At 32.4% G+C, this 14,370-nt stretch overlaps 1 protein-coding gene across 1 annotated transcript; it reads right to left on the minus strand.

Moving 5' to 3' along the window:
• Positions 1-279: 279 nt before the first annotated feature.
• Positions 280-11,602, minus strand: LOC130453254 (uncharacterized). The gene is made up of 6 exons (XM_056792891.1): positions 11,492-11,602; positions 6,286-6,291; positions 3,148-3,417; positions 2,078-2,265; positions 1,571-1,773; positions 280-380 (listed from the first exon to the last, which is right to left on the minus strand). Exons 1-6 carry the CDS (start codon positions 11,600-11,602, stop codon positions 280-282), a joined length of 879 nt encoding a protein of 292 aa, XP_056648869.1.
• Positions 11,603-14,370: the final 2,768 nt, after the last annotated feature.

Consider the following 14,370-nt stretch of genomic DNA (forward strand, 5'->3'; position numbering starts at 1 on the left):
ACCAACATCAAAACTCACAATTTCAGGGAAACTGTTTACCTCCAGTTTCTGAAGACGATGACTTCGTAACATCAAATATAACACAGTAACTATAAGTGCTGGTGTAGTGGTAGTATAAACCATCAGCTCAGTACTGTTAGTGATGTTAAAATAAAAATACGATTTTATTAAAATAAAATTATAATAATAAATATATGATATAATAAAAACATTTACATATATCAAATTAACTAACCTCATATTCCACAAAATATACATTTTATTAAAACAAAATTTATATTAACCATACGACACTGTGTATCCCATGTTTCTCATAAGAGTTTCTTTAATAGCTGGCTGCAGTTCTTTTTGCATATAAGATGTTAACAAAGATCTGATACCTGAAAACAGTCACACATGTCGTAAAATAGTTGTATCCTCGGGGAGCTAAAGTTATCCATAAGTATATGATAATATACGGTGAGATTCAAGTTAATATACCTTTAAAACGGGATAAGTTCATTAAAATAATTGTAGAAGTTTACAAAGGGGGATACGAGCATCTAGCTCATGAGTTTCGTGCACAAAGTACTTGATAAATTGAAAAACAATTACTCATAAATAGGTATTTTCTTCGAATGACATCTTCAATCTATTCATCCATTCATCTAAAAATTTAGTTTTTGCAACCGCTTCTTGTTGCTATAGCGTGAGTAACAGCTTGTATTTGCTCAATTCTTTCTGTGTTGTTAACAACTTGTACAGCAGTATTTGGCTGAAGAATTTCATTTGCGAAATATCATTTGTTATTTATCAATTTCTCAATATAACCTTCAACGACTCCCTTCGCGCGTTAAGCCGATTGAATAACGCTTTCATCAATCATTAGCGGAAGTTTTCCTAAATCAATATCCTTTAGATTTATTTATATCTTCAAACAAGAATTCTAGGTGCATTGTCTATTTACCTATCATTACAATGTTTTGAAAATAATCATTTTTCATTAAATTCTTCAGTTACCTTCCACAATTTCGACGAATATCACAAACAGCTTGATCAATAACCAAGCATCCATGAAGTTGAATGCTAGGCGGAAAGAATATAGCTACGCTCCAATGTATACCGAGACATCTGACGTAGAAGGGTGCGAAATAGCAAACAGTCTTGCTAAAATAGGGCTGGATAAATCCTTTGTAGGTCCTTAATAATTCTATTGAATCGACTACAGAGAAAACTAAAAGGAGCTAGATGTAATAATGCACAGGGGCTGGAACAGCCAAAGATACTCCTGGAAACTTATCACCAAAAAATATGAATCTAAGTAAGAATAATCCAAGAATACCAACAGAAGTCTTCTCGAAGAATGAATACCTGAAGAAGCAAGGTTTAGTAGAGGAGGCAAGTTACAGATTCTGCTAAGATGAACCGCCTGCTCACATTCTCTCGAAGTGTGAGAGACTATGGAACTCCAGAAGATTACACCTAGGAACGTATAGAATAAAAAATGAAGATCTTTGGGAGCTAGAGCCATCTCACTTTCTGACTTTCTGGACAAAATAGATGCTTTTGGTCGTAGCTAGTCGTTTTTTACCTTTTAAAAATATATCCTCCATTTCTCTAGATAATCCTTCGTCTGTTTCTTCATCAAACTCTTCTCTAAAATGACGTTTGTGCTCTCTAAGTTTTGGTTCACAACCGTAGGCATAAACTGATATGAAACCGGGTTCAACAAAATGAGAATTTGTTCGTACGTTGAAGTGACCTTTTTCTCGACGGATTGGTTCGGTATGAAATCTGAAAATATAGACTGAGTAAAGACTTTAAACTCAAAGAAGTGTGCATATGTCTATTTCCCTCCAGTCGATCTAATATAATATAAAATCTTTCGAAATATATCTCATGAAGGGTTATGATTATAAATATAAATCAAGTATATTAAAACTTTGGTCTCGTGTATATGAAAACATTTTGGTTCCATTTACTTCTTCAAATCTCTCAAATAATTAATTGAATGAAATATCGATTTCAATCTGGTATACTTCTTATGAAAATTGATTTATTTGAAACCAAAAATCATGACACCGTGTGACACACTTACCCGATTCCTGCTTTTCGTAATCTTAGAATCATATTGCAAGTATCTTCCGGCAGAGGATCTACAGGTTCTCTTTGTAATTCGGCGTCGTTAAACAGATTCACTTTCCCCATTATAGTGAGATCATTGAATAAAAGTCTTGCTTCTAAACTAGAATTCCTTGGATTGAATCTGCATCGATCTACTTTAACCTGAAATTTGACAAAAGAAAACAAATCTAGAATACAGAGCTTTTAATAATATTGAACTCGTAGCACATGTTAGATAATATAATCAATTAAGTAAAGAAGCAAAATTTGGGTGGTTTGTTGTTGCTTGATTCAATATCTATCTAGGTGAAACAAACTTCTTATTAATCACCTTGCAGCTGTCCAAGAAGCAGATAATATGATGATAGCAGCTGCTGACTTTGACGCTTCGTTTTGAGATCGTATTTAAAAGAACCAACTTTCTTCACCTGCAATAATTTGATCAATCAGTGTAGAAACACTTTTTCCTGATTCAAACAATTATCTGCCATTGATATATTATGTTTGCTCTTCTGAAAGGTTTTTCTGAAACATGTTTGGAAAGCTTTCTCATAGCGAAATCTCAAGCAATCATTCAAACTGTTAACCGACAATCTTGGGAGATTAGATCTCGCAAACACTACGTGTTCATGTCAGTGCCCACCTCGACCGATCTCTTTAACCATTTTATGCCAATTGATTACTCATAGCTTATAGAATTATCACCAATGGTTTCAATGGCCATGATTTCGGTTTTTTATTAGCTAGACTGGCTTCACTTACACTCACGTAACAAAGAAACAACTAATGGTCAAACCATTTAGGTAATTCTAGTATCTGTACCTGTAGCTATTCCACAGAATGAATCAGGTCCTGCAAATGGTTTATCTGACCCTTCTTTAGCAAGTCTGTCTGCTATTTCATTTTCCTCTACTCCTGTGTGTCTAGGAACCCGTTGGAGGGTCTGCAAGCGTTCAATTTATATTGAATTGTTCAAGATTTTCAAGGCCAAGACCAGAGCCGCACTACGACAATGGACCACATAGTTCACATTATCTAACTTACCCAACCTCCAGTAGGCGGCAGCCTTATTTTCATATTAGTGACGTACATATCTAAAGGAGCACTACGAAGTGATTGATGGAGGGAGTATCCGTCTAGCTGCAAAGTTTTCCTTCTCGATATTTGCCTACGTCTCACTTGATCCAAAGCATTTTCCAATCTATCCGAACATCCGAATCTTTCTCTATCTTCTTGATATAAGTTGTTTATGTCTGTATCATCGTCGAAGTACGGATGAGCATCATTGGAGTATTTGTCATTTGGTCTTAATGGCTTCTCAACTGCAATAAATATTTTTGGGATAATTTCTATACTAAAAATATTATAATAAATGATATTGAAAAAGAGAATAAGCGTTTTTTAGTGGAAATAGAAAGTTCTCAAATATCTGGAATTAATAAATGATGTGATACTAGATACATTGCACAAGGCTAGAATATTTAAGATATAAATCTTTTTTCATTTCACTGTAATTAAAAAACTATAGCATAAAACAATCTCTTATGAAGATAGTACACTTTTGTTTATTATAGCCGAACAATGTCTTAACTATTACATATCTCTTCTCGTTATTTCATTCACACAGTTTCTCCAATGCTAATAATTATAATTACACACTCATAATTATTTCTAAATAACAAACAACAGTTCAGTGCAAATATTAAGTAGATAATGACGTATTATTGAAATTATGAAGATTTTTACATTCTAAGTTACACTGTAAGGTTTGCCTGTGTGTTTGAATATATTTGAAAACACACTTGTGAGTGCTGGATACTTCCTAATGACGTGATCTGCAGTTTCTTCCTCCTTCATGCTCCAATGGCATTCCGGATGCCTATAACATCTTAAATAACTGTATCCGGTTAAAAGACCAGTCACCGTCAAATTTTGGACCTGTCTAAGTGCAGCACTTGTCTCATGCCAGAGGTTTCCATCATATCCACGCTACTCAGAACTGTAGTAACTATATTTTTCAGTTACAAGTGGGTTCAGGGCCAATTGTTGTTTTTGCTGATCACTGTGTGTAGAAAGAATCATCGTAGTATTCCGAATGACCGGGAACACCAACTAGCTGAACCTTGCCGTCAACATTTATCGTTACCTGTAGGACTTTTTTGCACTATATCGTCCGTTATGGCTTTTAAATCAGCTGTGTTGAGTGAGATAACTGTGTTTGTATGGTCTCAATTAAATATCACCAGGGGTATAGATGATAAATTTGTTTTTTTCTTTGTCTTCTCTATAAGAGGTATATCGCTTGTATCTTCTTCGATATCTTTCCTCATTCTAGCTTTAAGTTGTCAATCTGTCTTTTTCGTGGTCAACTTCTACTTCGTGCTTCAATCGGAGATTCATCTCCTGCTATTTTTACCAATCTTTCATTTGGATTTTATGTTGGTTCCATTACTTTTTATGCATGTAGTACTTTTGGGTGAAATGAGTAGCCTAGTGTAACTGTTGTTGGTCCCAATCTCAGGAAAAAGAGGAGTATTGGGTATCCTGGCTAGCATCTTACTTCTCAGAAAGCAGATTACTAATACAAAGTAACGATAGAAACCCTCGGATATGGATTTATTGATTTTTGTATGTAAAAAACTAATAGTCTAAGATCGCACCGTTTAATCCTGCAGGTATCTGTTTTTTTGATGAAATTCATTTTAAAGCAAACTTAAGAATGTAAGGAATGGATTAAGGATAGGTTGCCTTGTAAAAATTAGCCGCAATTAACTGTAATTAATATACTAATATGATTTGCAGCTATATGTTTTTTCAGTCAATCTTACAGCATTTTAAAGAAAATGATGTCACAAATAAAAATAAAAATGGTTGCCATCTCCCAGTCGGCCGCAGCAGTAGGGTTGCCAGGTGTAAACAGGTTTATTATCATTTATTAACTGCATTCATCGGTTTATTTAAAAAATTTTATGCAAAATTAAAGTTTTATATACATTGAACAGGAAAATCCTTCGCCGAATGTAGTTAATTAACAATAATATACCTGTTTACACCTGGCAACCCTAATACTGCGGTCGACTGAGACCTGGCAACCATTTTTATTTTAATTTTTTTAATTAATTTAATTTAATTTTCTTTCAAATGCTGTAATATTGACTGAAAAAACATATAGCTGCAAATCATATTAGTATATTAATTACAGGTAATTGCGGCTAATTTTTACAAGGCAACCTATCCTTTATCCATTCCATACATCCTAAAGATTCCTTTAGAATTAATTTCATCAAAAAAAAAAAAAACATTTCCTGCAAAATCAAACGGTGGTATCTTAGACTGTAAACATTGAGTCAACTGTATCGTAAACTGTGCTGTGCGACTTATTCAAATTGTTATACCTTTTAATGGAATTTTTTTATTTGTTTCTTGGCTTGTATATTCCAGTTAAGTAATATAAATACAAAAAAACATTATCTGAGATTTGTATCACTCTCTCCACAATAACGCGCAAAATCGTGCGCAAGCCATTCACATATTATACGCGGGTTTGTCCCTTTTTGTCTGTTTTTGACCCACGTCAAATAACCTGCGAACATGCAAAACCGCCAATCCCCACTTTCGTACTTTACTGCTTGCAAGTTGTCAAGAACATTATTGTCCACATTCCTTTGGTTGTATTATTTATTCTACTGTATAACAAGAGTTTGAAAAAATATAAATATGAACTAAGAAATCATAATACTCGTCATTTGTTATCTTCATCATCTCATCATATTATAGGCCTGTCGAGGCAACAACTTCGGCTATATCTGTCGAGTTTGCGAGCTATAATGTGAATATGCGAATGAGGAGCTAAGGAAAGTTCACGCGCAATTTCAGTAGCGAATTTCACGTGACACATCCGACAAAGTAGCCACTTCTTTTGACTTTTTACCCTTTATATTAATTCCATGAGATTGTCCGTTATGTCAGGATGAATGTCAATTTAATAGAGTGAAAATATATGTGACCCCCTCTATTATTTTATATTTGTCATAATCGAATCAATTTCACGACCTTCAGTATTTAATTTCTTTCAATTCGTTGCGCGTATTGTTCAGAATATGTCAATAAACTATAAAGATATTGTGACTAGGGAATCAATTACTTTTTTTTCCAAATATTTCTCTAAAAGTCTTGACCAACCAGTTCCTATAAAGACAATGAAATTGCTTTATTTTAACGAACGGAAAAAGTTCACTGACATCAGTTTAACTAAGCGCCACAACTAATTGCTTCCTAATTGTGTTGTTAATTATAGTATGTCAAATTAAATTTAATTGTCAAGTTGAAAAACTGACCATTGCTAAATCTAGTAAAACATACGAGGACGGTCGACGGTAATATATATGTAATGACATGATTCTGTCAACATTTCACGTAAATCTGAAAGATTTATTAGTTTTAGTAGTCATATAAAGATAAGTGTTTTCGATGTTGAGTAAATATGTAGAAAATAATATTTACCAGTGTAAATTTAACAATATTCTTCAACTAGTTATATTTGTATTCAGGCGTTTTGTTTATTATCGAGTCAGAAAGCAAAAGGAATTGCGTTTTTCATTAATTAAAATACCTTTTTCGGCCTAGTCCAAATAGTAGTGCCTACTTTCAGGTAGCAACAATCATTGGAATGGCGTGTGCGTGTAACTAATAAATGCCAATTGATCATTTAAACGACAGGAAAGACGCTGCTCATAAAAATACCAGATTGGGAAACACACATAGAAAGAATATCTGTTGTAATTGAGCAAGAAAATTTGATATCATACATGAAATATTTGTTAATACGGCCATCCCATACTCCCACACAGCAGTTTATAATTTAAGAGTTATGAGAAAAGAAAAATATATGATTCAGCCTGTGGTATTCACCGTTTTGGAAATTTGGAACTAAAGAATTTCAAAGCTACCAAATTCTAAAAAATTATAAATGGAAATAGCACATATTTAAATAGTATGGTGACTGACTGAAATTCTACCAATGTCGTTGAAGGATATATCGACAATTCGCTTACAAACAAAATTAAAATTGCCAAAACCCTACAAAATTTCTCTCAGAAAACAATCATTATTTAAACACTCCACCTTAATGTATTGACAACAACAAGCATTTAAATATACCAAAAATTTCAAATAAATTGAACCCGTTCAATATTACCAATTGTCAAATATATAAACAAAATTAGAAAGTAATGATTAAAATGTTCCTAATTCTGTTCTATAAATGATATAAAGAAATGTGCTTTATTTGTTTTTCACTTCAATTAACACGACCAGAAACTGTTTTTTCAACTAGTAAACTTCCAGGACTTGTCTACTCGTCCAAAATAACATATAGTTATTAACACGTTGAAACTGGAAGGTTTCTTTCTTGCATTTGCTACTGTTTGTGGCTGTTTCAATGTCAGGTATAGTGTCAAAATGTTTTCAGGTAAATTTGTGAAATCAAATGATTCCAAGAAAAGAACAAAATCTTCACCCAGCTAATAACCAGTTAACCGCCTGTATTTCAACATTTCTCGTCCTTCACTCACTCATATCCACTCTTGAATATAATGTTAAATCATCGTAACATTAGCAAGTTTTTGTAAAGATACTATCTTTTTCTGTCACATAACTTCAATACATATTCTATCCCTAATATTCTAATTTTCATTTATGATTTGATTTGATTCTTGTTATTCGATTCCATTCCCGCAAGTTTCAAATTTTTTAACTTGAATGGTGCAGTGACCTAGGAACGCATCTCCGATAGATTTGAAAAAGTGGGAACCTTCAACAAGCTATATCATATTACACTAAAAAAGGTTACATGTGCTGCGAAAATTCAAGCCCCTCAGCACCCATTCTTTCAATCGAAGCTGCTTAAATGTTGACTACCCACACCACCTACAATTTGAACTTATATGGGTCAGATAAATCCAGAACGTCTGTTGGTCTGTCAGTTCATCCGTCGTATATCAAAATGTATTTATAGAGGGTGTTTCATAAGTCATAATATCGATTTTCATATGTAAAAATTCCTCAAGAGTAGCAGTAGAAAACCAACCTAATGTCAAGGAAAGTGTATAAACAACTTCATCCTACCAAAAGATTAGATATCGTTTTACCTTTATCTTCACAAAGAGAATTACCAGAAACCGTCGCAAAGAGCGTTGAATCAAGTTGTGGGTTTGGTGGAGTTATGAAAGTTTAGTGTCAGAATCATTTCAGAAAGACAAGCTTTGAATGCGGAGGTATATAGTGAGCAGTTGTTGCTGAGATGAATTTAACGGAGATATTTCCAGATTTAGTTAACCGGAAGTGGACTAAGATGGAAAAACTGGATGGTATTGTCACCCTACCATTTCCTACATTTAGTCCGAACTTTGCATCGTTGCATTACTATTTATTCATATCCATGGCGAAGATCAAGCCCAAAGAATAATTTAAATAAGGTCTCAGAGAACTTGCTGATCGTTGAGTTAGAACCATAGAATAAATACTTCGAATATTAAAGCTTTCTTTTTGTATGATTATGTAATAAAAAAAGTAAACATAGGAAAAAGAGATTATTTATGAGACACCTCGTATTATAGCATGAACACCGTGAAATTAAGATTGTACTAATAGTATTCATGTTTTGTAAAATTTTGTAAAATTACTGTAAACATTTAGTATAAATAGTAGGCGACTTCGAATATTTTGGAGATTTCACTTCCGTAAACGGAAATATTTTTTTACTATTAACGAGGAATCATATCGTTTCTTTTTACTTTTCTTTGAATCGTACGATTTCACTAAAATTGGTCTGTAATCTTATTGTATAGGTACACTTTCTACAGTGATTACTATAAACGCAACATTTTGTAAAGTCAAAAAGATTAAATGTTAGAGAAAATATGATTTAGAATCATCGTTAGTAATAAATATGCAAAAAATGAATAAGCAACATGAAATACAAATTTTCACATTATTACTATCTCATCTTCCTTCATATATAAGGTGTCCAAAAAGAGTATCGGATATTTGTCAATGCAATAAAGTTTTGCCTTATATTTTGTTACAATTGCACCAGTTTCGTCGTGTTATTTTCAAAAACCTTACTTTCAAGATAACCTCATACGAAATAGTCAAGCGGGTTAAGATCAGAGCTTTCGTGGAACAGTTGATGTTACCTCTACGTGAAATGATCTTATTAGGGAATAACAGCTTCAATTACTTGATTTGATGTATGGCAAATGACCCCATGTTTTTCATAGCACGTTCTTAAATTGAAACCTTAAAACTTCGCAACCTGCCACACAAAAAGTTTTTTAGAATATCACAAAAATAGTCACTACTCCAAGCAATCTTTGTGAATCTTCACGAACACAACACAACAGCCTTTGGTTTGTAATGGAATCGTCTACTTTACCCAGTATTCGATATTTCTACTTACTACGAAGGTGACCAGAGTTTTATCATCTTAACTGTCTTTTTTTCTAATGGTATTGTCGATCTGTGCATTCTTTTACTGTGCAAGATATGAACGTTAAGCATCTACTGAATATTTTTGCGATTAGACGTTCGTACGAAAAAAATAGGATGCTCCGTTGCAACTAAAACCTAAATGGTAGATTCTACATTATCCTTTCCACATTTCTTCGCCGCTCTGAGCAACTGCTGCACAAAAACAAATATCCTACACTCTTTTTAGACAAATTGTACTTTTTTCCTTCTATTATAAGAAAATTTTCCTTTCAGATGATGTTTTCCAGAATTATGTTAATGTTTTCCATTTCGGTTTGTTATGTATCACACTAGTCAACACTGTTTGTGATGATTGATATTAGACATTGAAGTTAATGATACGGTGAACGATTTTGAAAGATTTTTCTTGAATCTTCTTTTTTATCTTAATTTAAAAAATATAAGAATGTTAAATTTTTTATTTTCTATCATAAGTTTTTGAAGGACAATTTTAAATACCAGCTCTAATCTACCATCATGTTACAGTGCAGCCACTCATTATTCCTCACTAGAATTTCTTGGATAATATAAGTATTTTTGTCTCTGGTACCTAAGCTTTACTATGACTAAGCCTTTTTGACCGAAAATTCAATGAATGCTGGACGATAACACTTTTATCAAATATTTCTGCTTTTGTTAGTTAATTTTTCTAATATTCATATACTTTACAAACTATAAGGATTGAAATCCCTAATTGTTTGTAATGATATTGCTGTTTATTATTACTATTTGTACTGGCTTGGAGTTTCTTCCAAGGAGGTAGAGCCAGCGTAACATTTCAATTCACCAACCACCATGAACACACTGTTGATGTTAGTGTTATGTTTTCTTGTTTATAAATCGTCTAAATCCATTTTAGGTCCCTTCCTAGTAAAAATAATGACGTTTCGACCTTTATCTTCTTTACTATTCTTTCCACTTCCTTCGGTCCTTTGCTACTTTTTTCTAATCGACCATTCCTATCTCATCTATCTTCAACTTAATACTTCAACTCTTGATAAATATCTAAGTAGGTTGAAACATTTGAATAATATTTTTACCTGTTTCTAAAATTAGAAGAGACCTTAAATTACGCCGATTTAGCAACAAATACATATAAAAAAGTCTAAGAAATTTAAGAAATTTATATGTATTATATATATAGTTGAGATATACAGGTTTTCCAGATCCTTGGATTCAGTTTTCTTCACTATTCTTCATCACTCGATCGTTCCTAACTTATCTACATCCGTTTGACTTATTTTGCTCTTCTTTATCTAGGCGTCTGTTGAGGAATTCTGGTAGTATGTCCAAACCATCTTGCTCTTTGTGCTATTCCTTGTATATCATTATTCAAAATAACGGATAACTTTATATATTCTCCTAATTCATATATTTCAAGTTTATTTGTATCTTTCTGTGTGTTTTTCTGCTAGTCTAACGATTGTTTCATACGCTCTGATTTTGACTGCAGTGGAAAGGTTTTTTGTTCTCAATATTTTTGATTTCAGAATTCTCTAGATTTGTAGATATTACGATTACCCCTAGATAATCAAATTAATGAACATTTTTGAAATTATCTTCTTATCCACTTTTACTCGTATTAAAACTTACGCTGTCTTTTCCGCTCGCGCTTGAATGTTTGTATGTAACGGTTATGTAGCTGACTAATTTCATTTTATGCTTGTTAGATTTCAGATAATAACCCAAATTTTTATTTAACGAATTTCGAATTTATAATAACTTTATTCAAAACCTAAATATTTACCGTTAAAAATATGAATTAATTTTGAATTGTTATTTTATTTAGAAGCTTCAAATGATAAAGAAAGAAAACAGAAGTTGAAATTGTTTTCACCGATATTAACTTACTAGATACATCATCCAAAATGGTAGTATCTTCATCATCATCGTCTAACGTTCCTGTAACTTTCGTAAAATCCGTGAAACTCAACGCCCACAAGAACAACATCCACTTCTGAAGATACATCACACAACAAACAAGATTTTACTTAAATAAACCGTCAATTTCAATAGTTTGCTTTGTGGATAGCAATCAGAGCGTATTTTTTAAAGAGGCGCTCTCACTGTATCTACTGAATTCAATGGTAAATAATAGGGTCTTTCGACGAAAACCAGGTCGATGCTACCTATTGTCTGAAGTGTAAGAAGAGACTGCATATCTTCAGCAATTTCTACAGTATATTCTAAAAAAGGAAAGAATTTAATGGGGGGAACTGCGGAAGTAATTGAGATTATGTGACAATGCCTTTGGTGTAATTACTGTAACGATTTTATATTGGTATTAGCTACAGTTCAAAATCTATAATGACACATTTTTCGAGACGTACAGAATATATCCTTGAATTATACGATGGGACGAAGTTGAGCTCATGTGAAAGTATCTCCCTCTTTAATTCATTAATTGTACTTATTAACATATATTAATTGATTTAATGATCATTTTAACAATAAAATCTGATAATGTATTTAAATAATTTGACAACATTCCTCCATACAAGTAGAATAAGAAGAATAAGAATTACGGGCTATTTAAAATAAATTATTTACAATTTGTAGAAAAAAACTTGTAAACAACTACAAAACCAACACATGAATAAATAAAATGTAGTTATGAAGTAACTACAGTAAGTAACACACGAAAAATATGACTAACGGCTAACATTACCTGGTCAAAATAAAACAAATTCAATTAGGTACAAAAATCAGATAATAAATTGAAGATGGGACAATTCTAAAATATGTAGTAATTTGTATTAGAAAGTAAAATTAATATTAAACCAGTGTATATAATTTTCAGAGTTAAATATTAGTATTGGAATACTATACGGGGATGCATTGATGTCTAGTTAGCCTATTACTTAATATTGCGTTACCATAGCAACGAACAATAACTTATTAGAAGTGTCAGTGTAAAGTTTGACGTCAAAAAAGTAAACCAGAGTTACGCAATAAATTAAAAGAAAAAATATATCCACCGAAATTACCATCATCAAGTACCTGTATTTAAAAAGGTTAAGAGTTAAGCAGACTTACGAAGATATGCTTATTACTCTTGGTGATCAATGTCCTTCGTATGCAACCGTGAAAAATTGAACTGCAAGCTTCAAAAGAGCTAAATTGTCCATTGAAGATGATAACCGATCGGAAAGATCAGTTTCTGTGTCAGTCCCCGAAAATATCGTGTGCTGTGCTCGATTTGAAAACGATGTAGACTTCTTAAACCGAATTGGTACTATGGATGAGACTTGGGTATATTTCTACGATCCAGAAACAAAGCAACAATCGATGGAATGGGGACACTCTGGTTCTTCAAGACCTAAGAAGTTCTTGCTTCAGTTTTTTGGGATTGCCATGGAGTAATCATGATTGATTTTTTGAATAAGTGTAGAATAATAACTGGAGATTACTATTCGACATTACTGACTCTACGGGAAAAAATTTAAGAAAAAAGACGCGGAAAGCTATCCAAAGGTGTTTTGTTTTTGCAGGACAACGCCCCTGCACACAAATCTCGTGTTGCCATGCAAAAAATTCGTGATTTGTGGTTTGAAATACTAGAACATCTCCTTTATTCACCAGATTTGGCTCCGTCCGACTATCATCTCTTCCCTCAACCAAGGAGAAAGTTTAAAAGGTCGTAAATTTTCTTCCAACGAGGAGGTAATAAAAGCTGTGGAGGTCTGGTGTGCAGAGCAAGAAGAAACATTTTTTAAAGGTCTAGAGACGTTGCAGGTTCGCTGTATGTTGAGTAATAAAATATTTTGACATGGAAATTTTGGTTGGTGGTTCAGTAGTAGGCTAAGAATTTTTCAATAAATCCTCGTAGCGTAGAAGGTACGTTCCAGTAAATATAGCTAAGCCAAAATTTTAGAAACTCAGGTTAATATAAAAATACTAATGAATATTTATAGATTAGATGCAATTATTTTGTTAATAAAAACTTCTGCTTCATTTGCTCCAATACTCAGCTTGGACCATATATCAGGATTTACACAGTTTGTTTCTCAATTGATGCGACAAAGTTCAGGAGGTGATTGCTCGAAATTTTTACTGTTTTTCACTCAATTTATCAAATAATTATAAATTATGGTTCTTATTTTTGTTTCTTCTGTAGAACCAATAGTTCTTGAAAAAAAATTCAAGAATAAAAAATATTTTTAAATAAAACAAAGATTTTAAGTTATAATTTCATTTCAAAAAAACTTCATATTGATAAAAAAGTTTTTATACGGAATAAAGTAAGGGTTGCTAATTTCATCGCCGTATAATGTAACAGTTATGTTGAAAAAATACCAGTATACAAAATTTTAAACCTATCGTCATCTCTAGGTCAGGACAGGTACTTCTGGAACCATCCTTGTATGTCTAATTATTTTTTGTGTCGAAATAATTTATTCATCATTAGCGACTGTTGTATTAATTGACAGTTAAACATCTACACCTTATTAGAACTTAGTATAAGTCTTAAATATACTAAACAAATATGTTGATAATAAAACTATGAATTTAAAATATTTGTGAAATCTATTCTCAGTGCACGCTTGTCATATAATAAGTGAAAACAAGTAAACAAAGTGTCCTGTATGATTAATATAAAGTCATTCAATTAACAGAAAATCAAATTGGTGATATTACATAAATCACATACTTACAAAATCAGCTGGAGCTATTTCAATGACCTAGTTAAACAGTACGGTCTTTGAAGTTATTTTTGAGTTGTATATCGTAAGTATC

This window comes from Diorhabda sublineata, chromosome 2 (genome assembly GCF_026230105.1).
Source record: "Diorhabda sublineata isolate icDioSubl1.1 chromosome 2, icDioSubl1.1, whole genome shotgun sequence".
In the NCBI taxonomy this organism is placed as follows: Eukaryota; Metazoa; Arthropoda; class Insecta; order Coleoptera; family Chrysomelidae; genus Diorhabda; species Diorhabda sublineata.

What these genes read in the sequence shown, in the direction of transcription:
- LOC130453254 (XM_056792891.1), bottom strand. Translation starts at nt 11,602, where the DNA reads ATGTATCTTCAGAAGTGGATGTTGTTCTTGTGGGCGTTGAGTTTCACG. An exon ending in TGCCGCCTACTGGAGGTTGG is followed by an intron (nt 2,266 to 3,147) that starts GTAAGTTAGATA and finishes GTCAAATTTCAG; the next exon opens with GTTAAAGTAGATCGATGCAG. An exon ending in TTACGAAAAGCAGGAATCGG is followed by an intron (nt 1,774 to 2,077) that starts GTAAGTGTGTCA and finishes CTATATTTTCAG; the next exon opens with ATTTCATACCGAACCAATCC.